Source organism: Dendronephthya gigantea, unplaced genomic scaffold (assembly GCF_004324835.1).
Source record: "Dendronephthya gigantea isolate DGI-Jeju-01 unplaced genomic scaffold, DenGig_1.0 000057F, whole genome shotgun sequence".
Taxonomy (NCBI): Eukaryota; Metazoa; Cnidaria; class Anthozoa; order Malacalcyonacea; family Nephtheidae; genus Dendronephthya; species Dendronephthya gigantea.
In genome coordinates this window covers 195,597-222,394 of record NW_021163067.1, presented here as the reverse complement: position 1 = coordinate 222,394, position 26,798 = coordinate 195,597, and the positions used below count along the sequence as shown (strand labels likewise).

The 26,798-nt window shown below is 37.2% G+C and overlaps 2 protein-coding genes and 1 pseudogene across 4 annotated transcripts in view; 2 read left to right on the top strand and 1 right to left on the bottom strand.

Moving 5' to 3' along the window:
• The window catches only part of LOC114529600 (piggyBac transposable element-derived protein 4-like), a 29,745-nt gene extending 7,133 nt beyond the window's left edge, over positions 1–22,612 (bottom strand). For all 3 annotated transcript variants that reach the window (XM_028551414.1, XM_028551417.1, XM_028551418.1), the window contains exon 1: positions 22,502–22,612. The gene's annotated coding sequence lies outside the window, so the exon portion shown is untranslated. The remainder of the gene's footprint in view (positions 1–22,501) is intronic.
• LOC114529536 lies at positions 11,132–11,923 on the top strand. Its single transcript, XM_028551354.1, has one exon. The coding sequence runs from the start codon at positions 11,132–11,134 to the stop codon at positions 11,921–11,923; it is 792 nt and encodes a 263-aa protein (XP_028407155.1).
• Positions 18,616–19,841, top strand: LOC114529601 (annotated as a pseudogene).
• Positions 22,613–26,798: the final 4,186 nt, after the last annotated feature.

Here is a 26,798-nt window from a genome sequence, read left to right as displayed (position 1 = left end):
ATTAGGCTATATACTCAGAAAGGAAAATACATATGTTCTTGTACTGAGCCTTTAGTAATCTTGGTACTTCAAATGTGAAGTTTCTATTTAATTGCTAACCTTTGAATTTGTTTTTAAAATAATATGATTTTTACATCAAACTTTGTGTTGTTTGTTCTTTGTTTCACAATCTCCGGGAAAACACGCGTGTTTTCAAGCGAGATTTAATGCGCGGCCATGTTTGCAGCAAGCTTGTCGCGACAAGCTTGTAACGGCCTTGTTATAACAAGCTTGGAACAGCTCAAGTTCAACAAGCTTGTAGCAAGTTGTTGTCAGACTTGTAGCAAGCTTGTTGGCAACAACCTTGGTACAGCATTGTCACAACAAACTTGCTACAAGTCTGACAACAACTTGCTACACGTCCGTCACAACAACTTGGGACAAGCGGTGCGAATAAATCTTGCAACAAGCTTGTTGGAACAAGCTTGCTACAAGTCTGCTGCAGGCTTGTTACAACTCGTGCGTTTTTACGTGTGTACTATCACATTGCAAACTACACACGTAAAAACGCACAAGTTGTAACAAGTCTGCAACAGACTTGTAGCAAGCTTGTTCCAACAAGCCGATATCAGGTTGTGTTCGCACCGCTTGTCCCAAGCTTGTTGTGACGGACTTGTAGCAAGTTGTTGACAGACTTGTAGCAAGTTTGTTGTGACAATGCTGTAGCAAGGTTGTTGCCAACAAGCTTGCTACAAGTCTGACAACAACTTGCTACAAGCTTGTTGAACTTGAGCTGTTCCAAGCTTGTTATAACAAGGCCGTTACAAGCTTGTCGCGACAAGCTTGCTGCAAACATGGCCGCGCATTAAATCTCGCTTGAAAACACGCGTGTTTTCCCGGAGATTGTGAAACAAAGAACAAACAACACAAAGTTTGATGTAAAAATCATTATTTTAAAAACAAATTCAAAGGTTAGCAATTAAATACAAACTTCACACTTGAAGTACCAAGATTACTAAAGGCTCAGTACAAGAGCATATGTATTTTCCTTTCTGCATGAGTATATAGCCTAATAATCAGTTCGTAAGAAAAGTTTCTTTGCATTCATATGGTAAAAATTAACTGGTGGCGGTGCATGAGTATTCTTGTATAATACCAGTATTTCAGTCACTTGTTGAATTGACTTCGTCATCCCAAGAATCAACAGCAAATGGTTTGCAAATACGTTGAGGAAACTCCATCCTGTCTGCTGTGGCGAGGGTCTTGCTTGCCATGAATGCCATCCAAGTCTAATGTCAAATAAGTAATGTACAAATACTTTATTACCATAATACGTAAATATTAATTATTATTTCTAATCAGAGCATGCTAAAAACATACGCACAGATATTAAAAATAGGAAATTTTGCACTTTACCGTACACCTTATCGTCATTAAAAATATTTGAATTATTGAATACAAAAAACCGGCGAAGTTTCGATTTTGATAAATATCCACAGAAACTAACAGTTCAATGTTTATAAAAAGCAATAAATTCAACAAATATTTTAAAAACTATATAGTTTTAAAATGCTATCTAGTGTACTATAATATTAAAATTGTGTTGCCGGCGTTGTGTACGCCATATCAAATATTGGGATGAATTAAACGCACATACCTTTATTAAAACGTCGAACTGTAGTATTCTTTAAACTTTTTTAAGTTGCCCATCCGTTTTAACTGATATTTCAACGTTTATTAAACTTTTAAAGGCTTAAAAAAACAAAGGTTTTGGCACAAAGATAGCTCAATGACCAGGTGAATCAGTGAACTCTTGAAAAGAGCAGGGAAATTTGCAAATACACTGACGTAATTTCACCAATAAGATCACTTATACATAGTTTAAACAGAGTCTGAACCAATGAATTACTCCGTTGAAATCGTCAACTTCCTCAACGGTTCAACGGTTGTAGATATCCTTGAAACAGGAAATTTCATCTGTAATGTTTTCAAGGAATTCGGATTATTTTCAAATCTTATTATAAAAAGAAGTTATGAACTTCGTTGCAGTTGCAGAGTGTTAAAGTGTTTAAAAGCTCGTTGATCTTGCTTTTGCCATTTGATGAATGGCAATGATCAATAAAATCATATTTGGCCCAGTTCAAATTGATTTTGTTGTTATCGGAAAACTTTTGCCGTTAACAATGTCGCTACAACTTGTTGGAACTGTCTTGTTACAGCATTGTCAAGCGCAGCCTTGGTACAAGCTTGTTGTGACAGGCTTGTTACAACTTGATGACTATAACAACTTGTCAACAAGTTGCTCCAACAAGCTTGGTACAGCTTGTTGTCGACAAGCTTGGTACAAGTTGTTCCAACAACTTGCTACAAGTCTGCAAGCCAACAAGTTGTAGCAAGCTTGATGTCAACAAGCTTGCTACAACCTGTTGTCTCAACAAGCTTGTTACAACTTGTCAACAAGCTTGCTACGCTTGTTGAGCCAACAAGTTGTCAACAAGATGTGAGATTTTTAGGTGTGTACACCTAAAAATCTCACATCTTGTTGACAACTTGTTAGCTCAACAAGCTTGTAGCAAGCTTGTTGACAAGTTGTAACAAGCTTGTTGAGACAACAGGTTGTAGCAAGCTTGTTGACATCAAGCTTGCTACAACTTGTTGGCTTGCAGACTTGTAGCAAGTTGTTGGAACAACTTGTTCCAAGCTTTCACAACGCTTGTACGACGGCTGCTGTTGGCTTGCAGACTTGTAGCACCATGCTGTAACCAAGTGAGTCATCAAGTGTAACAAGCCGTCACAACAAGCTTGTACGAAGGCTGCGCGTGACAAGCTGTAACAAGACAGTTCCAACAAATGTAGCGACATTGTAACGGCAAAAGTTTTCCGATAACAACAAAATCAATTTGAACTGGGCCAAATATGATTTATTGATCATTGCCATTCATCAAATGGAAAAAGCAAGATCAACGAGCTTTTAAACACTTTAACACTCTGCAACGAAGTTCGGAAGAATGCCTCGCATGGGATCTCGTGTCCCGTTTGCATTTTCTTCGTTTGAACATTGTTCAATAAATTTGATATATATACATAACTTCTTTTAGTAATAAGATTTGAAAAGAATCCGAATTCCTTAAAAACATTACAGATGAACATTTCCTTGTTTCAAGGATATCTATAACCGTTGAACCGTTGAGGAAGTGACGATTTCAACGGAGTAATCTCATTGGTTCAGACTCTGTTTAAACTATGTATAAGTGATCTCATTGGTTGAAATATACGTCAGTATATTTGCAAATTTCCCTGCTCTTTTCAAGAGTTCACTGATTCACCTGGTCATTGAGCTATCTTTGTGCCAAAACCTTTGATTTTTTAAGCCTTTAAAAGTTTAATAAACGTTGAAATATCAGTTAAAACGGATGGGCAACTTAAAAAAGTTTGAAGAATACTACAGTTCGACGTTTTAATAAAGGTATGTGCGTTTAATTCATCCAAATATTTGATATGGCGTACACAACGCCGGCAACACAATTTATTATAGTACACAAGCTAGCCTTTTAAAACTATATAGTTTTTAAAATATTTGTTGAATTTATTGCTTTTTATAAACATTGAACTGTTAGTTTCTGTGGATATTTATCAAAATCGAAACTTTGCCGGTTTTTGTATTCAATAATTCAAATATTTTTAATGACGTGTAGGTGTGCGGTAAAGTGCAAAATTTCCTATTTTTAATATCTGTGCGTATGTTTTTAGCATGCTATGATTAGAAATAATAATATATATTTACGTATTATGGTAATAAAGTATTTGTACATTACTTATTTGACATTAGACTTGGATGGCAAGCAAGACCCTCGCCACAGCAGACAGGATGGAGTTTCCTCAACGTATTTGCAAACCAGTTTCCTCAAAAATATTTGCATATTTTTTAAAGTAACTGATTCCTGAAGCCATTGTATATTATACTTTATAGGAATTTGATTATCAAACTGGAGCTAAACTGAGGTATTGGCCGGAAAGTCGTATCAAACAAAGTGAATTATAGGAATGAGGTGCAGCTAGCTGTTGATTCTTGGGACGACGAAGTCAATTCAACAAGTGACTGAAATACTGGTATTATACAAGAATATTCATGCACCAGTTAATTTTTACCATATGAATGCAAAGAAACTTTCTTACGAACTGATTATTAGGCTATATACTCAGAAAGGAAAATACATATGTTCTTGTACTGAGCCTTTAGTAATCTTGGTACTTCAAATGTGAAGTTTCTATTTAATTGCTAACCTTTGAATTTGTTTTTAAAATAATATGATTTTTACATCAAACTTTGTGTTGTTTGTTCTTTGTTTCACAATCTCCGGGAAAACACGCGTGTTTTCAAGCGAGATTTAATGCGCGGCCATGTTTGCAGCAAGCTTGTCGCGACAAGCTTGTAACGGCCTTGTTATAACAAGCTTGGAACAGCTCAAGTTCAACAAGCTTGTAGCAAGTTGTTGTCAGACTTGTAGCAAGCTTGTTGGCAACAACCTTGGTACAGCATTGTCACAACAAACTTGCTACAAGTCTGACAACAACTTGCTACACGTCCGTCACAACAACTTGGGACAAGCGGTGCGAATAAATCTTGCAACAAGCTTGTTGGAACAAGCTTGCTACAAGTCTGCTGCAGGCTTGTTACAACTCGTGCGTTTTTACGTGTGTACTATCACATTGCAAACTACACACGTAAAAACGCACAAGTTGTAACAAGTCTGCAACAGACTTGTAGCAAGCTTGTTCCAACAAGCCGATATCAGGTTGTGTTCGCACCGCTTGTCCCAAGCTTGTTGTGACGGACTTGTAGCAAGTTGTTGACAGACTTGTAGCAAGTTTGTTGTGACAATGCTGTAGCAAGGTTGTTGCCAACAAGCTTGCTACAAGTCTGACAACAACTTGCTACAAGCTTGTTGAACTTGAGCTGTTCCAAGCTTGTTATAACAAGGCCGTTACAAGCTTGTCGCGACAAGCTTGCTGCAAACATGGCCGCGCATTAAATCTCGCTTGAAAACACGCGTGTTTTCCCGGAGATTGTGAAACAAAGAACAAACAACACAAAGTTTGATGTAAAAATCATATTATTTTAAAAACAAATTCAAAGGTTAGCAATTAAATACAAACTTCACACTTGAAGTACCAAGATTACTAAAGGCTCAGTACAAGAGCATATGTATTTTCCTTTCTGCATGAGTATATAGCCTAATAATCAGTTCGTAAGAAAAGTTTCTTTGCATTCATATGGTAAAAATTAACTGGTGGCGGTGCATGAGTATTCTTGTATAATACCAGTATTTCAGTCACTTGTTGAATTGACTTCGTCATCCCAAGAATCAACAGCAAATGGTTTGCAAATACGTTGAGGAAACTCCATCCTGTCTGCTGTGGCGAGGGTCTTGCTTGCCATGAATGCCATCCAAGTCTAATGTCAAATAAGTAATGTACAAATACTTTATTACCATAATACGTAAATATATATTATTTTAATCAGAGCATGCTAAAACATACGCACAGATATTAAAAATAGGAAATTTTGCACTTTACCGTACACCTTATCGTCATTAAAATATTTGAATTATTGAATACAAAAAACCGGCGAAGTTTCGATTTTGATAAATATCCACAGAAACTAACAGTTCAATGTTTATAAAAAGCAATAAATTCAACAAATATTTTAAAAACTATATAGTTTTAAAATGCTATCTAGTGTACTATAATATTAAAATTGTGTTGCCGGCGTTGTGTACGCCATATCAAATATTGGGATGAATTAAACGCACATACCTTTATTAAAACGTCGAACTGTAGTATTCTTTAAACTTTTTAAGTTGCCCATCCGTTTTAACTGATATTTCAACGTTTATTAAACTTTTAAAGGCTTAAAAAAACAAAGGTTTTGGCACAAAGATAGCTCAATGACCAGGTGAATCAGTGAACTCTTGAAAAGAGCAGGGAAATTTGCAAATACACTGACGTATATTTCAACCAATAAGATCACTTATACATAGTTTAAACAGAGTCTGAACCAATGAGATTACTCCGTTGAAATCGTCACTTCCTCAACGGTTCAACGGTTGTAGATATCCTTGAAACAAGGAAATGTTCATCTGTAATGTTTTCAAGGAATTCGGATTATTTTCAAATCTTATTATAAAAAGAAGTTATGAACTTCGTTGCAGTTGCAGAGTGTTAAAGTGTTTAAAAGCTCGTTGATCTTGCTTTTGCCATTTGATGAATGGCAATGATCAATAAAATCATATTTGGCCCAGTTCAAATTGATTTTGTTGTTATCGGAAAACTTTTGCCGTTAACAATGTCGCTACAACTTGTTGGAACTGTCTTGTTACAGCATTGTCAAGCGCAGCCTTGGTACAAGCTTGTTGTGACAGGCTTGTTACAACTTGATGACTATAACAACTTGTCAACAAGTTGCTCCAACAAGCTTGGTACAGCTTGTTGTCGACAAGCTTGGTACAAGTTGTTCCAACAACTTGCTACAAGTCTGCAAGCCAACAAGTTGTAGCAAGCTTGATGTCAACAAGCTTGCTACAACCTGTTGTCTCAACAAGCTTGTTACAACTTGTCAACAAGCTTGCTACAAGCTTGTTGAGCCAACAAGTTGTCAACAAGATGTGAGATTTTTAGGTGTGTACACCTAAAAATCTCACATCTTGTTGACAACTTGTTAGCTCAACAAGCTTGTAGCAAGCTTGTTGACAAGTTGTAACAAGCTTGTTGAGACAACAGGTTGTAGCAAGCTTGTTGACATCAAGCTTGCTACAACTTGTTGGCTTGCAGACTTGTAGCAAGTTGTTGGAACAACTTGTTCCAAGCTTGTCGACAACAAGCTGTACCAAGCTTGTTGGAGCAACTTGTTGACAAGTTGTTATAGTCATCAAGTTGTAACAAGCCTGTCACAACAAGCTTGTACGAAGGCTGCGCGTGACAATGCTGTAACAAGACAGTTCCAACAAATTGTAGCGACATTGTTAACGGCAAAAGTTTTCCGATAACAACAAAATCAATTTGAACTGGGCCAAATATGATTTTATTGATCATTGCCATTCATCAAATGGAAAAAGCAAGATCAACGAGCTTTTAAACACTTTAACACTCTGCAACGAAGTTCGGAAGAATGCCTCGCATGGGATCTCGTGTCCCGTTTGCATTTTCTTCGTTTGAACATTGTTCAATAAATTTGATATATATACATAACTTCTTTTAGTAATAAGATTTGAAAAGAATCCGAATTCCTTAAAAACATTACAGATGAACATTTCCTTGTTTCAAGGATATCTATAACCGTTGAACCGTTGAGGAAGTGACGATTTCAACGGAGTAATCTCATTGGTTCAGACTCTGTTTAAACTATGTATAAGTGATCTCATTGGTTGAAATATACGTCAGTATATTTGCAAATTTCCCTGCTCTTTTCAAGAGTTCACTGATTCACCTGGTCATTGAGCTATCTTTGTGCCAAAACCTTTGATTTTTTAAGCCTTTAAAAGTTTAATAAACGTTGAAATATCAGTTAAAACGGATGGGCAACTTAAAAAAGTTTGAAGAATACTACAGTTCGACGTTTTAATAAAGGTATGTGCGTTTAATTCATCCAAATATTTGATATGGCGTACACAACGCCGGCAACACAATTTATTATAGTACACAAGCTAGCCTTTTAAAACTATATAGTTTTTAAAATATTTGTTGAATTTATTGCTTTTTATAAACATTGAACTGTTAGTTTCTGTGGATATTTATCAAAATCGAAACTTTGCCGGTTTTTTGTATTCAATAATTCAAATATTTTTAATGACGTGTAGGTGTGCGGTAAAGTGCAAAATTTCCTATTTTTAATATCTGTGCGTATGTTTTTAGCATGCTATGATTAGAAATAATAATATATATTTACGTATTATGGTAATAAAGTATTTGTACATTACTTATTTGACATTAGACTTGGATGGCAAGCAAGACCCTCGCCACAGCAGACAGGATGGAGTTTCCTCAACGTATTTGCAAACCAGTTTCCTCAAAAATATTTGCATATTTTTTAAAGTAACTGATTCCTGAAGCCATTGTATATTATACTTTATAGGAATTTGATTATCAAACTGGAGCTAAACTGAGGTATTGGCCGGAAAGTCGTATCAAACAAAGTGAATTATAGGAATGAGGTGCAGCTAGCTGTTGATTCTTGGGACGACGAAGTCAATTCAACAAGTGACTGAAATACTGGTATTATACAAGAATATTCATGCACCAGTTAATTTTTACCATATGAATGCAAAGAAACTTTTCTTACGAACTGATTATTAGGCTATATACTCAGAAAGGAAAATACATATGTTCTTGTACTGAGCCTTTAGTAATCTTGGTACTTCAAATGTGAAGTTTGTATTTAATTGCTAACCTTTGAATTTGTTTTTAAAATAATATGATTTTTACATCAAACTTTGTGTTGTTTGTTCTTTGTTTCACAATCTCCGGGAAAACACGCGTGTTTTAAAGCGAGATTTAATGCGCGGCCATGTTTGCAGCAAGCTTGTCGCGACAAGCTTGTAACGGCCTTGTTATAACTAGCTTGGAACAGCTCAAGTTCAACAAGCTTGTAGCAAGTTGTTGTCAGACTTGTAGCAAGCTTGTTGGCAACAACCTTGGTACAGCATTGTCACAACAAACTTGCTACAAGTCTGACAACAACTTGCTACAAGTCCGTCAAAACAAGCTTGGGACAAGCAGTGCGAACACAACCTGATATCGGCTTGTTGGAACAAGCTTGCTACAAGTCTGCTGCAGACTTGTTACAACTTGTGCGTTTTTACGTGTGTACTATCACATTGCAAACTACACCTAAAAATCTCACATCTTGTTGACAACTTGTTAGCTCAACAAGCTTGTAGCAAGCTTGTTGACAAGTTGTAACAAGCTTGTTGAGACAACAGGTTGTAGCAAGCTTGTTGACATCAAGCTTGCTACAACTTGTTGGCTTGCAGACTTGTAGCAAGTTGTTGGAACAACTTGTTCCAAGCTTGTCGACAACAAGCTGTACCAAGCTTGTTGGAGCAACTTGTTGACAAGTTGTTATAGTCATCAAGTTGTAACAAGCCTGTCACAACAAGCTTGTACGAAGGCTGCGCGTGACAATGCTGTAACAAGACAGTTCCAACAAATTGTAGCGACATTGTTAACGGCAAAAGTTTTCCGATAACAACAAAATCAATTTGAACTGGGCCAAATATGATTTTATTGATCATTGCCATTCATCAAATGGAAAAAGCAAGATCAACGAGCTTTTAAACACTTTAACACTCTGCAACGAAGTTCGGAAGAATGCCTCGCATGGGATCTCGTGTCCCGTTTGCATTTTCTTCGTTTGAACATTGTTCAATAAATTTGATATATATACATAACTTCTTTTAGTAATAAGATTTGAAAAGAATCCGAATTCCTTAAAAACATTACAGATGAACATTTCCTTGTTTCAAGGATATCTATAACCGTTGAACCGTTGAGGAAGTGACGATTTCAACGGAGTAATCTCATTGGTTCAGACTCTGTTTAAACTATGTATAAGTGATCTCATTGGTTGAAATATACGTCAGTATATTTGCAAATTTCCCTGCTCTTTTCAAGAGTTCACTGATTCACCTGGTCATTGAGCTATCTTTGTGCCAAAACCTTTGATTTTTTAAGCCTTTAAAAGTTTAATAAACGTTGAAATATCAGTTAAAACGGATGGGCAACTTAAAAAAGTTTGAAGAATACTACAGTTCGACGTTTTAATAAAGGTATGTGCGTTTAATTCATCCAAATATTTGATATGGCGTACACAACGCCGGCAACACAATTTATTATAGTACACAAGCTAGCCTTTTAAAACTATATAGTTTTTAAAATATTGTTGAATTTATTGCTTTTTATAAACATTGAACTGTTAGTTTCTGTGGATATTTATCAAAATCGAAACTTTGCCGGTTTTTTGTATTCAATAATTCAAATATTTTTAATGACGTGTAGGTGTGCGGTAAAGTGCAAAATTTCCTATTTTTAATATCTGTGCGTATGTTTTTAGCATGCTATGATTAGAAATAATAATATATATTTACGTATTATGGTAATAAAGTATTTGTACATTACTTATTTGACATTAGACTTGGATGGCAAGCAAGACCCTCGCCACAGCAGACAGGATGGAGTTTCCTCAACGTATTTGCAAACCAGTTTCCTCAAAAATATTTGCATATTTTTTAAAGTAACTGATTCCTGAAGCCATTGTATATTATACTTTATAGGAATTTGATTATCAAACTGGAGCTAAACTGAGGTATTGGCCGGAAAGTCGTATCAAACAAAGTGAATTATAGGAATGAGGTGCAGCTAGCTGTTGATTCTTGGGACGACGAAGTCAATTCAACAAGTGACTGAAATACTGGTATTATACAAGAATATTCATGCACCAGTTAATTTTTACCATATGAATGCAAAGAAACTTTTCTTACGAACTGATTATTAGGCTATATACTCAGAAAGGAAAATACATATGTTCTTGTACTGAGCCTTTAGTAATCTTGGTACTTCAAATGTGAAGTTTCTATTTAATTGCTAACCTTTGAATTTGTTTTTAAAATAATATGATTTTTACATCAAACTTTGTGTTGTTTGTTCTTTGTTTCACAATCTCCGGGAAAACACGCGTGTTTTCAAGCGAGATTTAATGCGCGGCCATGTTTGCAGCAAGCTTGTCGCGACAAGCTTGTAACGGCCTTGTTATAACAAGCTTGGAACAGCTCAAGTTCAACAAGCTTGTAGCAAGTTGTTGTCAGACTTGTAGCAAGCTTGTTGGCAACAACCTTGGTACAGCATTGTCACAACAAACTTGCTACAAGTCTGACAACAACTTGCTACACGTCCGTCACAACAACTTGGGACAAGCGGTGCGAATAAATCTTGCAACAAGCTTGTTGAAACGAGCTTGCGACAAGCTTGCTGCAGGCTTGTTACAACTCGTGCGTTTTTACGTGTGTACTGTAACTACTAATAATTTTGTGAATATAAAAGAAAAAAAAATATATTTTGCGCAAAAATGTAGACTAAGTTATAAAAAGAAAGACACACGATGTCGAAATCGGGTAGCAAGGAAACGTTTAAATCGATGAACGTCGACGCTATTAAGAAATATTTGCAAGAACGTGGAGTTACTGTAAATGGCTACCTCAAACCTGCTTTGGTCGAAATTGCGTCTGCTGTCGAGAAGATGATGTTGCCTCTCGATCCGAATTTCGAGCGTGATAATGCCGACAGCAATATAAAAGGTCGATTAATAATTCATGATATTCAAATCGAAGATCCGTTCAGTATGAAAACAAAGAATGACTTCATCGAATCGCCACCGTTTGGATTGTATGACATTTTTAATCACTTGATCTACCATACATCTGACTATGATAAACAAGGACTGGCTGCATACAAATCCTACGAAGACTACAGGCTTTTTGAAAATGGGTATGTACGGTCTTTGGAAACATTGGCACTAAAGGATCCAGGAATTCATGTTTACGTTGGGAAAGTTCAACCAAGCATGCGATCTAGGACTGACGAGGGGAAAGGTTATTACGATCTATGGTTTATCTTAGAGGGGAAAGGCCCAAATAAGGGAAGTGTGATTGAAGCATTTTGTAAATGCAAGGGTGGAAGAGATGGGGGCTGTAAACATATTGCTGCTGCTATGTATTCTCTGGAAGCGCTACTAAATAGTTCTGCAGAAGAGAGCGTTACTAGTGGCCCTCAGGCTTGTCTCTGGGTGGCCAAACCACAATCCAACACTGAGCCTTGCGATGTCCAACAAATTCCAAACTACCCCATCTGGTTATTTTTATTTCTATTTCTACGCCCCTCAATTCGCAATTAACCATTCAACAAATTACTCATTATGTTCCCCTTTAGCCCACATACACATAACGTCCTTTTTTTTTTCTCTAGTTTGTCTAATTCAGACAATTGTTACAAATTAACTTATAACTATATAAGAACTACAATATGGTTCCAATTACCTATGTCAAAATATAAAATAAACATTGTGATACCCCTATAGGGAACGGAGAGAGCGCCACCAAGCTCGCCATATTGTTTAGTTCTAGTTGTAACAATTGAATCAATCTCATACAGTTAACCAGAAAACAGTCCCCCTTGTTTATTCACACACCCCTAACACACTTACTAACAAACACAAAGATCACTACTCAATGGAACTATTACTCACAAAGGATAACCTTAATTTTTAAGAAGTCCCATTCAACTCCAAAAATCGAAGCAACCCGACCGAAAACCCTACCGAAAACCTAACCGACCCCCAGAATATGTTGATTGATAACCCTGACAACGCAATCCCCACCCTTGACACTAACCCATGCCCAATCCAACCCAACCCCCCACCCTCACCGGACATGTCCGAGGAACAAATAAACGAATTTTTACAGACTGACGACGGAGACATAACAGACTTGGACACCTCCCTTATTTTTGGCCACAAATTGATCATATCCGATCAGGAAACTGATTCAATAATAGAAGGCCTACATAAGGAAAAACAAAAACTTTTAAACACAGAAGACGAAAACCCAGAGACAAACAACACACCCCAAATCACAACTAACCCCGAAATCGCAACCAACACCACACCACACAATGACCAACCACAATCCATTCCCAACCCCAACAGCATACCACCACACCTCCTGGAAACATTCCGCATTATTAGCACACAGAAAACCAAGTTATCCAAACTCAAATGCACACTTGACGAACTGGAAGAACACAAAAAAGCACAGACACTACCCCCTGGACTAGAAATCACACACAAAAGCAAACACTACCTGAACAAAGACCTACGACAAAGATGGGAGGACATCTTAATGAATGCCTCACAAGAACTACTGACTGTAACCATTGACTATCACAAACAGGAAATAACAAACACAGAGTTCAAAATACAACACAAATCTGCACAAATCAACAACAAATGTGACACAATGACTGCCAACAACATACTACAACAAACAGACGCCATTGCAACCAAATACACAAAACAAGCCTGCCTAGCACCATCCCACAATCGCAACATAAAACTAAAACGACTTAACAACACAAATACCAGAATCACTCCAACAACCTCCTCACCCCATAGGACACCATACAGAACAACCAGCCAACCAACCAACAAACCCACACACACACCGACCAACAGACACAAACCAAAACCCCTTATGCAAACCCACACCCCACACCACCACAAACCCGGAACAACTGGTACTAGCACAACAACAGTAACAAGAACACCACAACTTCGAATACCAACCCACTATCGACAACCTAATAACAACAGACACCGAACCCATCAACGAAACAACAATGAACAACAATCAGCACCCCACATAAACATTCCATCTCACTTGAACTACAACACACAACAACAAATCCTGGTTTTTTTAAGACGCAACAAACCCACACACCACAAATAACAAAAAAACAGATAAAACTCAACACAGATACAAACAATTACAACAAACGAAACATCCTAAAATATTTGAAAACACAATGGAACACAAATAACAACAGACACAAAAGCAAAAATAAACTACATAAAAAACTCAAATATAACTCCCAACACAATACTATTGTTAACCTCTTCTAACAAACCCATCTCACAGAAGCACAAAAAACCCTGTCGAAAGGCCTTACCTTTGTCCCGACACCCAAACACACACCATACAAGACCATATATGCCTCTTTTCTGAAATATAAAAAAAGCATGTACAATAAATATTTCTTCAGAAACAGAAAGGACACTAAAAAACAGCCATTTAAACTACCCAGTAACTTCACAGCACCAAACCCCGACAACAGCAACCTGTTAGAATACATATCAAATGTACTCTACGATCTCAAAATTGAATTTGGAACACAAAAACAAACTACAAAAACCAACTTATCCTCACAAAGCCTTAAAACCATCCATGATCTAAAAAAGGATGATGATATAATAATCAAACCAGCAGACAAAGGAGGAGCCATTGTGATATGGCCAATGGAAGATTATCTTACTGAGGCATATAGACAACTTTATAATGAGAAACACTACCAGAAACTAACACATGACCCGACCCCTGAAATTCTAACTGAAACCAAAACCCTAGCACACAAACTCCACAAATCTAAGGCCATTGACAACACAACATTTAAATATCTCACAATTGACAATCAAGCCAGGACACCACAACTATACCTTTTACCCAAAATACACAAAACTAACATTCCAGGTCGACCTATTATCTCCGGTTGTGGTGGACCAACAGTCAAGCTTTCTCAATATGCTGACCATCTACTCAAACCACTCCTACAACACATACCATCATATGTCCAGGACACTACAGACTTTCTATGCCGGATATTTGCTCAGAATAACACACTACCAGACAAGTTCATACTTATTACTATTGACGTAAGAAGTCTCTATACCAACATACCTAATGATCAAGGCATCCAAGCCTGTATAGACATGTTGAAAGAAATCAACACAATTACCCCTGAAATGGAGAAACTAGTTCATGACATCCTATCCCTTGTACTTAAGAAGAACGCCTTTGCTTTTAACAACGAACACTTCCTACAAATTCATGGCACTGCTATGGGATCACCAATGGCACCTACCTATGCAAACATATTCATGGCAGCACTTGAACGGAGCTCCTCCAACAAGCTCCTGAAAATCTTATACCTATTGAATGGATAAGATTTATAGATGACATATTTGCAATTTGGACACATGGCACTGACAAACTGGAAAAATTCCTTAAATACATAAACAATTTTCATCCTACCATCAAATTTGACTTTTCCTTCTCTGAGAAATCTGTCAACTTCCTTGACACAACTATCTACAAAACAAAAACAACAAACTGGAATCAGACCTGTACATTAAACCAACTGACAAAACCCTTCTACTACACAAAAGCTCATTCCCACCCCACATGCAAGAACGCAGTCATCTACAGTCAGGCTCTACGATACAGACGCATAATTACAGACAACAACAAATTACAACAACGACTAAACCACCTCCTGATTGCACTGATCCATCGCGGATATGACCACGACACCATCACCACCAACTTCAACAAAGCCCTACAATACACCCAAACAGACCTACTCAATAGGAAACAAAGCCAAAAAAACACAAGCCGCCCAATTTTCTCCATTCCATACAACACAAACACAAAATACATTGCAAACATCCTACGTAAACACTGGAACATATTGGAGAATGACCCCACACTGAGGAGTCTATGGCAAGAACCTCCAATTGTAGCCTACCAACGTAATACTAACCTGAGAGACACACACACAAGCAAAACTTAAACCAGACACGCTAACCAAACATAATAACATCCCATAACCCAAATCCCCCAGGCCTTCCATCAACCCCAAACCTAACCAAAACCAGCCAAAAACCTCCACACCATTCTAAACACAGATACAAAAAAAATTTTTGACCACTCCCAATTGACATTGAGTCTGAATACCACCTTGAAAACACCAGAGTGGATATAACAAACCAAAGAACTTACTGGGAAACACTGGGTTACAAGTGAGAACATGCAAGAACCAATTAACACATGACAAGCAAACCCTGTGGCACTCTCCTGTGAAAACAACAAAACTACATGACTTAACCAGTCACGGAGCGATTGCAGAATACCCCGCAATTTTTCAAGCCACGCTTTTTAAATATAACGGATACGTGGATACGCAGTCAGCTAATGCATATGATTGTAAGGCATAAGAAATACATGACGTAAAAGACAGACGTAATATAAACGTAGGTATTAGTTTTAAGTGGATACGCGGATACGTGGATACGCAGTCATTTAAGATTTTAAAGAACGAGGCATACAGTATAGTTTAAAGAGATCAGATTCTCAAGCTAGAGGTAGCTTTATTTTTTAGTGGATACGCGGATACGTGGATACGCAGTCGTTTAATATTTTAAAGAACGAGGCATACAGTTTGTTTAAAGAGATCAGATTCTCAAGCTAGAGGTAGCTTTATTTTTTAGTAGATACGCGGATACGTGGATATGCAGTCGTTTAATATTTTAAAGAACGAGGCATACAGTATAATTTAAAGAGATCAGATTCTCAAGCTAGAGGTAGCTTTATTTTTTAGTAGATACGCGGATACGTGGATACGCAGTCGTTTAAATTTTAAAGAACGAGGCATACAGTAGTTTAAAGAGATCAGATTCTCAAGCTAGAGGTAGCTTTATTTTTTAGTGATACGCGGATACGTGGATACGCAGTCGTTTAAGATTTTAAAGAACGAGGCATACAGTATAGTTTAAAGAGATCAGATTCTCAAGCTAGAGGTAGCTTTATTTTTTAGTGGATACGCGGATACGTGGATACGCAGTCGTTTAATATTTTAAAGAACGAGGCATACAGTTTGTTTAAAGAGATCAGATTCTCAAGCTAGAGGTAGCTTTATTTTTTAGTGATACGCGGATACGTGGATACGCAGTCGTTTAATATTTTAAAGAACGAGGCATACAGTATAATTTAAAGAGATCAGATTCTCAAGCTAGAGGTAGCTTTATTTTTTGTGGATACGCGGATACGTGGATACGCAGTCGTTTAAGATTTTAAAGAACGAGGCATACAGTAGTTTAAAGAGATCAGATTCTCAAGCTAGAGGGAGCTTTATTTTTTAGTGGATACGCGGATACGTGGATACGCAGTCGTTTAATATTTTAAAGAACGAGGCATACAGTTTGTTTAAAGAGATCAGATTCTCAAGCTCGAGGTAGCTTTATTTTTTAGTGGATACGCGGATACGTGGATACGCAGTCGTTTAATATTTTAAAGAACGAGGCATACAGTTTGTTTAAAGAGATCAGATTCTCAAGCTAGAGGTAGCTTTATTTTTTAGTGGATACGCGGATACGTGGATACGCAGTCGTTTAATATTTTAAAGAACGAGGCATACAGTATAGTTTAAAGAGATCAGATTCTCAAGCTAGAGGTAGCTTTATTTTTTAGTGGATACGCGGATACGTGGATACGCAGTCGTTTAATATTTAAAGAACGAGGCATACAGTTTGTTTAAAGAGATCAGATTCTCAAGCTAGAGGTAGCTTTTTTTTTAGTGGATACGCGGATACGTGGATACGCAGTCGTTTAATATATTTAAAGAACGAGGCATACAGTTTGTTTAAAGAGATCAGATTCTCAAGCTAGAGGTAGCTTTATTTTTTAGTGGATACGCGGATACGTGGATACGCAGTCGTTTAATATTTTAAAGAACGAGGCATACAGTTTAAAGAGATCAGATTCTCAAGCTAGAGGTAGCTTTTTTTTTAGTGGATACGCGGATACGTGGATACGCAGTCGTTTAATATTTATAAAGGAACGAGGCATACAGTTAGTTTAAAGAGATCAGATTCTCAAGCTAGAGGTAACTTTATTTTTTAGTGGATACGCGGATACAAAATTTTCTTTAGTATAAGTTTAGAGATTAAAGTAAAAAAGACGCAATTGTTCAGTTGGTTTATTTTCGACTCTATTTTAGAATCATGTGAAACCAGACTAAATTATTTACATGCTTGTTAGGATCTCTATACAGGAAGATGACGTAATCAACTGTAGAAGCGAGAATTATCGCGGAAACACAAGTAATTATTTCGATGCTTTGAGCCCATTGTTAAGTTCCGGCTTACGAAACTTTATATGTAAAGTTTGTAGGTATAGTAAGATGTAAGAGTTATTATTTTGCAGAGATTGAAGGAGTTTAGTATTAGTCGATCTGTAAGTGATCAGAATACGAAAATGGTTTGCCAGAAACGTTAGTGTCATCATCATTAATATTATCGTAAAGATAATAGGATACAATTTGCGTGTTCACATTCTGTGACATTTTTGGCGACGGCATTTTTGAGCGGGTACGAGTGTTCAGAAAAACGTTTACCGAAATTCCTTTCCGTTTTTCCTACATACCCCTTAGCACAAGCTGGACACGTACGTAAAGTTATAAACTACGTTACTACGAGATACATAACAATGAGCTTGAGTGGTTGTGTCAAAACCGTTGTAGCTTTTTATTTAGAATTTTCTCAAGAAATTCACCTTGTTTCCCAAGATAAGGAATTACCAAACTTTTACTCTTGTGTCTTCAATTCATTTAACTTCACTTCAAAGTCATTTGTAACGCGCTCAACACAGGAAGTATAATGTTGTGTTTTTAAACCTTGTGTTTTAACACTAATAGTCTAATAAGTTAAGATTAATAACGTACGGTCGAATACGCTCAGCTTATTAACCACAGACACATGAAAACGCTGTTCACAGTAAATAGCAATGAAAACGAGTACATATCGTGCAGATACTCGAGAACGGAGACTTTTGAAGACGATGACGTAAGCCGCTGACTTTATTTATTAAGTCAGCGAGGTGCGACATTGAGATCGCGGCCGCTGTGGGCAACGAATAGACGCACAGCAGTTGTAAACTGACACTCTTTGAATTTTATATTTTTCCATTTGAAAAGCAAAACAGTTGGACAGAGAAACTCGCGGCTATACAACAAGAACCGAAAAACTAAAGCACATGCATGGATAAGGGAATTCAAGTCTGTGCGAAAAAAAAGAAAACGTGTAGGACAAGTTCACAGTCACAAACTGAATGGACTGCATTAGCAACACACGATGCTGCTACACAACACCTTGACGAGGGAAAAAGCTACGAGAGCTATCGGAAAAACAAAAACAGTAAATGGACCTACGACCGTCTCAAAGAAGAAGTTTTGTGCAATAAAGATCGACTGATTGGTTGGCTTATGGATGAAAAGCTTATAGCTACGAGCAGGAAATGCGGACATTGCAATGAGATCATGAAATTGGTAATCGCAAATGACAGATCGGACGGTTTCAAGTGGGAATGCAGGAGGCAAATCAAAGGGAAACGACACAGGGTTGAAATATCGATTCGAAAAGACAGTTGGTTCGAAAAAAGCAACCTGACTCTTGCAGAAATCGTTAAGTTAACATACTGGTGGTGCAGAGGGGTAAGCCAAGAGGACATTCGGCACGAAGTTAACGTTAGCGAGCATACGGCAGCAGATTGGGACAGCTTTTGCCCAGAGACTTGCGAAGTTACACTTCTAGAGCGAGATGACAAGATCGGGGGTGCAGGAAAGAGTGTTCAAATCGACGAGAGTAAGTTTGGGAAAAGAAAGTACCATAGAGGACATAAAGTTGAAGGACAATGGGTATTCGGAGGAATCGAAGAAGAATCCCGCAGATGTTTTTTGGTCGCTGTTGAAAAGCGTGACGAGAAAACTTTATTGCCATTAATTCAGCGCCACATAGCCGAAGGTAGCACAATCATCTCAGATTGTTGAAGGCGTATGTGAATCTTGAGAAGCATGGGTATGTTCATAAGTGTGTTAATCATTCTAAAGAATTCGTAAATGCAGATGGCGACCACACCAACAAGATCGAAGGTCATTGGCGACAGGCGAAGGCAAAGATGCCTGATTTTGGCGTAAGAAAATCCATGTTCTCATCGCACTTAGCTGAGTTCTTGTGGCGTTACGAACACAAAGGCAATGACTTGTTTGAGAAATTCCTTATAGATGTAAAAAATATATATGGAAATTTTTAAGAATTATCCATACTGTAATATAGCGATGCGAATGAAGTAAGAATGGTGTTAGAAACTATAATGTTGTTATTGTCTTGTGATGAGCCGTATAGGTTCAATTTGTAATAAATAAATGTTTACAGCCAGAGAGCGTCTGATAAGTTTCATAATATTAATTAAGTTATTAAAATAAAGTTTATTTGAGTATCATATGGCAGTCGTGCGGCTGAACTGCATGAAACTTTAACATCAATAGACGAAACATATAAATGAGTAATTTGCGTTTGTAATAGAAGTAAAGACGTTTACTCCCAATTTATATATGATCATTCAGAGTTTGTTTATCTGTTGACATTGTCTAAGTTTTACTCGGGAATCGGCATGCTCGACGAAGCGTCTTTGATTTAAGGTCTATGAACTTTAAAATATTAACCGACTGCGTATCCAACGTATCCGCGTATCCACTTAAAGTAATACCTACATTTATATTACGTAATCTATGGAATTACCGCTGACCTATTCATTGCTTTACAATTTTCGACTGCGTATCCGCGTATCCAGTGAAATAGTGGCTACATCATTTCCATGACTAGTGGACGGGTATTCTGCAATTTAGCCCCAGTCACATCAAATCTGGCATCCTGGGCATCCTGCGGACATAAGTATAGAATTATTTTTTAAAAAAATACTTGTCCTTATAGCAGAATTAAGCCATAAATATGACCAGATGCCCGAACAAAACCTAAATGTTCAACCACACGGATTAAATACACTTCAAATCAAACCACATGAACATGGTCATGGATAATGTAGTCACGTTGAACAATCCTTATGTAATATAATGTACAATCCGCTATCCATATGCTGTATATATATATATATAGTTATAGTAATTCAAACGCATGACAACGTCCACGTTGACTTCTAATTACCGATGATAATTTAAACACCTACTAAATAATGATACCTATATACCTACAACCTTACACTCACAATTATATGCACGTTTTACAAGCTTATCATAAAACTTTAAAATACAAACCTTAAAAACCTTGACTACCTCAAATTGATATTCACGATTGAAACCCTCACGGTTGATGCATCGCCGAACATCGACACACGGAAGTTTTTAGAACCCGTGGTAGTTTACTACCCACAGATGACGATATTGCACTGTAATTCTGTAATTCCTCGCCAAAAATCCAAAACATTTCAACCCAATTTTTTATTTCATGACTACGGTGATAAAACGGAACTTCAACAATTATAACCAACCATACTACATGAAGTACAACTTACAACCAAAACACATTTAAACCTCGGATGTCCACACACAACCATAATTGACACGTAAACCCCCACTATCCCCAACACAGACTTTGACACCTGACCTCAGTGACGTAACATATTAGCGAGCTTTAGCAGTGACTACGAGTACGACTACGAGTACGAGATTCGTCATTCTCGCGCGTTGTTTGCTTACGCCATCAGCCAAAACTCGTAGTCGTTGGGCTTTCGAGTACGAAGTTTATCAAAAAACTCGTACTCAAATGCCCGGCGACTACGAGTTTTGACTGATGGCGTAAGCAAACAACGCACGAGAATGACAAATCTCGTACTCGTAGTCGTACTCGTAGTCACTGCTAAAGCTCTCTATTAACGCATTTTATGCACACACGTGCAATCCTTGACCCCTTTTCGATCAAGTCTCTTGAACGGATACAAGCTCGAACACAAGCTCTGCTGTCAAGCAATTCAAAACAATTTTTAAGTAAAATTACACTCGATTTCACATCAACCCTGAGATGGCTCACCGCGTTGGTTTATCTAAAGTCAACAACAACTTTGGTAAGACACACAGTTTAATTTTACCATTTTGCCTTTTACGAATACACTCTCACGCAGGTTTGATAACTTTAACCTTGATTCTTTATGATTCTCCTACAAACACACACCACTTTTACTCACTTCTTATCTTCATTGTTCCTTCACACAAAGCCAACCCTGCTCCCCGCTGACGAGTCCGCAAAAGGATGAAACGCCGCGTACGGGGATACTGATTCGCACGCTTGCCTTCTTGTCTTCTGTTTTACTTTTCTACCTACCTCCTTACATAACCTTGACTTAAACACCACCAATAACGCTACACAACCTATTACTACAAACGCAACTACATAGTTTCTTGAAGAACTCCATCATAAACAAACAAAACCCCCTTTTTAAAAAAATTTTATTTCAAACACACCACATGGTTGGCGGTTGTCCAACAAATTCCAAACCACTCCATCTGGTTATTTTTATTTCTATTTCTACGCCCCTCAATTCGCAATTAACCATTCAACAAATTACTCATTATGTTCCCCTTTAGCCCACATACACATAACGTCCTTTTTTTTTTTTTTCTCTAGTTTGTCTAATTCAGACAATTGTTACAAATTAACTTATAACTATATAAGAACTACAATATGGTTCCAATTACCTATGTCAAAATATATAATATAAAAGAAACAATAATTGAGTTGTAACCTCATCTAGCCCCATATGATGATTATATCTATTGTTTGAAATGGATTTGACGCATAAAGGTCGGTGCCGGTGGGGGTAGGTACAGCTTGGGATGAATTTTTGAATGACAGTTTGTGTCATTACAGCAGATTATTAAAATATTACTAACTTTTAGACGAAATTACCAAAAATATTACTAAATTTACTCAATTACTAAAAAAGTCCAGAAAACCGTGAAATATTACCAAAAGTAATTAAAATCACCAAATCTGGTCACACTGTAAATATTCGCCGTTTCGTGCACGCCTCCCGTATAGTACCCACGTGAGGCTCAAATCTTGCTTTAAACCAATGAAATTCACGATTCTAAACCATTAGGTAATGTAGAGTTGATTTCCTGAGGTTCTAAAACCCATACAGAGAAAGAATCCCGGCGATTTTAGCGTCCGAAGTTGACCGATAAATTTCGGCAAGTTCCGACATGCATGCATACACTTTCCGAATATGCCCAAAAAGTTGTTGTTTACGTCACACGGCTGTAATGTCTCACATGTAGACTAAACGTGTACAAAGATTCGAATGGTGGTATTTCTGTCTCGATAGGGTGTAATCGCACTAAGCTATAGCCCTACAAAGTTCGGGATATTATTGTTGTGGTCAATATTCGGTGTCTTATTTTGAAAATACTTATTTTCTCGCTCAAAAAAGCATAAATCACGAAAAATGCAACGCAAACGCACAAAACGTGGCATATTCACATTTCTGGACATTTGCTATCACAATAACATTGTTTCTGGCGGCCACAAAGCATGCCTTAAAATGAATTTATGGCCATTTAAAAAAGGGTCCCTTCTATGACCCCGAACGTACCGACCAAACGGTAAAGACATCTTAAGAAAGTGAGACGATTGATAGACACTACGTGTGGTACGTTAGTCGTTACTATATGGTGTCTTGAATAACGAAATTTATATAAAAGCATCAAATGTATTAATAATAAATAAAAATCAATAATTTAATAAACTAAATTTAAAAAGTATTCAAACAAAATATAGCTGTACGTATATGACCGACAGCGTACTACTCGAATTGGTTTAATTCTGAACATTTCTTTCCCTACAAAAATATATTGTTATCAAGATAGCTACATGTGTGTACACACGTCAGTTAATTTCCTAATGGCTTGTATGATTAAATCTACGACGCGGATGTGACATGAATCAGCCGGTATGTGTTAGGGGCCATGTTGTAATTAGTTTTACATACATACATACATCACTTTATTTAAAACACGCTAGCCCAACTCAACTTTAATAATAGTTGATTTCCAGGAGAGGCGTGTGAATAACACAAAGAAAGTTTTTAAAATAGTACAATATTTAGAAGAATAGAGATAAATGAGTGAAAGACTAATGAATTATTTTATATCATACATTAAATGAAATTATAAGCTTGAGATTCAGCGCTTGAAGTGCCTAACTGAGGTAGCTTTTTTTGCTTCTGTCGGAAGAATATTCCACATACTTGAAGCACTGTAATTGAAACTGCGTTTTAAAAAATTGGTTCTTGGTTTTGGTAATTTTAAATCAGTGTAATAATTTTTCAGATGATAGCAGCCTTTAAAATCTCGGAGTTTTATAAAATTATCAGTCAGGCCCGGACCTGAAAGTCCATTGAGGACCTTATACAACAAAACACTCTTCAATTTAACATGCGCACGTCTGACATTTAGAGTGTCTAAATTTAATTTTTGCAATATCATGCTGGGACTGATATCGTAATTTGCACCAGTGATCACTTTAACCGCACGGTTTTGGAGCACCTGCAATTTATCCTTTAAGACCTTATCACAAGTGTAACCTACAGCTCTAACCCTTTTTACCAAAAGGCGTCCATCATTTTTATTCCTGTTGTGAAACATTGGAAATGAAGACCGTATTACTTCACGTTTGCATAAACGCATAAACGCATAAATTCTACTAACATGGGATTGCATGTAAAGACAACACCGTCAACACGCATTTGAATTTACACAGAATTGTACTTCAAAGATTTTTTCAATGTAGTCAAAAATGTTTGTGATACCATGCAAGCTTAAAGAACTTATTTCATATACTTTTGATTCTATCATGTCATCAGTCACGTCACTACGGAGTCCCATGAGATGCGCATGCGCATTACTGGTCAGTGCTAAGTCGTTTGCTGGAAAGTCAACAACTTTTGTGAGTATTTCGTTCTTTAAATCTTTCTTTCTCCTTGCCATCCGCCCAAAAAACAAGGTAAAATTTTGATCATAGGGAAGCCCGAGTTGGTAAGTATCCATGTAATAAAATTTTTCGTTGATTTAGGGTCAATTTGCAAAAATATGGACGAGGAAAATGCGCCTTTGGGCGAGCACGCCGACCATGATGGGGCCGTACAGCGTGAGATTGAGGACCCAAGCACTATAGATGTTAATGTACATGCCACATTGGCAAATGTTAATAAGAATATGGGCCAAATCGCAATCATATTGGAAAAAATGTACAATGCGTCTGCTGAAACAGCAGGCGAGCCTTCACAATTAAGGCAAACAACGTGTAACAATACAAAACCGTGGCGACAGAGGTGTAACAACGCCAACCCAGAGCCCAACGGGCAAACACGGTGTAATAACACGAAACCACAGCCTTACAGGTCGAAAAAGAAAAACATCTGCTTCTGAATCTGAGTCATCTGACCAAGACAGTGCACATGGGTCAAGGTACAAAAGAAAGCGACCTAACCATTCTGATGCAGATGCAGAAATCAGGGTTCATGCAAGTGATAGTTGGGATGAGGAAGATGACATACGTCAGCTTACTAAACGCCACGAAAAGGGGCCTGGTAAATCCCAACCTAGCCTATTAGACGACCTTGCTCAGTCTCTAGATGATGATGAGGTCCCTGGAGACAAAAAATTGACACTAAACTGGCAGATATTGCACAGAAAAAGTGGGGTAAAAAATTAGAAACCGAAAAACTTAAGGACATCCTTGATAAATACAAACGCCCTGAAATTTGTCAGACAATAACAAACACCAAGGTTAATCCTGAAATATGGGCAAAGCTATCTAAGGAGAAAAAGGGGAATGGCCTCCAACTCTAATATATACAACAGACATTACTCAAGGCCACCTTGGCCACACTCCAGACAGCTAATGGCTTAATTCAGACAAACGCAAAGGAGACCTCTCCAAACTAATTACCCAATCAGTGGACTCTATTGCAATGTTAGGGCATGCGAGTGCTCAGGTATCTCAATTTAGAAAATACCAAATTAAACCTGCTCTCAAGTCAAAATATTCAGCAATTTGTTGAACAGAGGAAATTCTGACAGCAAATTCCCATTTGATGATTTAGCCAAAAACATGAAAGATGCCAAGGAAGCCAGCCAAATTGGTCATGCCCTCAAGGGTTCCACTAAATCATTCTCCAAGAATAAACAATGGTATGGGGATATGAATTATGATCGTAAGAACCATAGATATACACCGAAGCCTTTTTTAGGCAAGCGTCAGTACCAAAACCACCCCAAAAAGAAAAACCCGTACGTGGCAGGGTCATCAGAGGAAATCATTGCAAAATTAAGAGAAATACGAAATTCGGTAGGTAAATTTGAAGGATTTGTACCTAAATTAGTGGTATATTTGTTTGATTGTTGTCAAAGGTTTAAAGGGGGACAAGTAGCTGGACATTTTCCTGCATGGACTGCCAAAACGAGTGATAAAAAAATCTTATCTAATATATCAGGTCTAAAAATTGACTGTGATGATACACCTACCCAGCATAGTTTACCTAGCTCAAATTTCCTTCCACACGAGTACCCTATTATTGATGCAGACGTGAAACAATTGCTTCATAAAGGTGTTATAAAACAAGTTCAATATGAACAGGGACAAGTGCTCTGGTATTTTCTTGAGACCGAAAAAAGATGGAACCTATCGTCTTATCCTTAATCTAAAAAAGTTCAATGATTCAGTGACATACCGACATTTTAAAATGGACTCAATCCATACTGTGACTAAATTAGTGACACAAAATTGTCACATGGCTGTTCTAGACCTCAAAGATGCATATTACTCACTCCCTATAAATAAGGAGGATAAAAAATTTTTAAGATTTGAATGGAAAGGAGACTTATATCAATCTACTTGTCTCCCAAATGGTTTATCATGTGCACCTAGGAAGTTTACAAAAACATTAAAACCTGATTTAGCTACTTTACACACAAAGGGCAATATAGCAATAGCACACATTGATGACTGCTACTTACAGGGCAATACCTACAGCAATTGTGTTACAAATGTAATTGACACCACATTGTTACTGGATAGTTTGGGATTTGTAGTACACCCTACAAAATCTAGGTTCATCCCTTCACAGGAAATAATAACTTTGGGATTTCTCATTAATTCAGTAAGGATGACAATCAAATTAACTGCAGAGAAAACTAATGATTTGAAAAATGTGTGTACGGCAAACTTTCTTGCTTCTAAAACACTAACTATAAGAGAAGATGCAAGAGTAATTGGTTAGATTGTAGTACGTTTTCCTGGGGTAATGCATGAA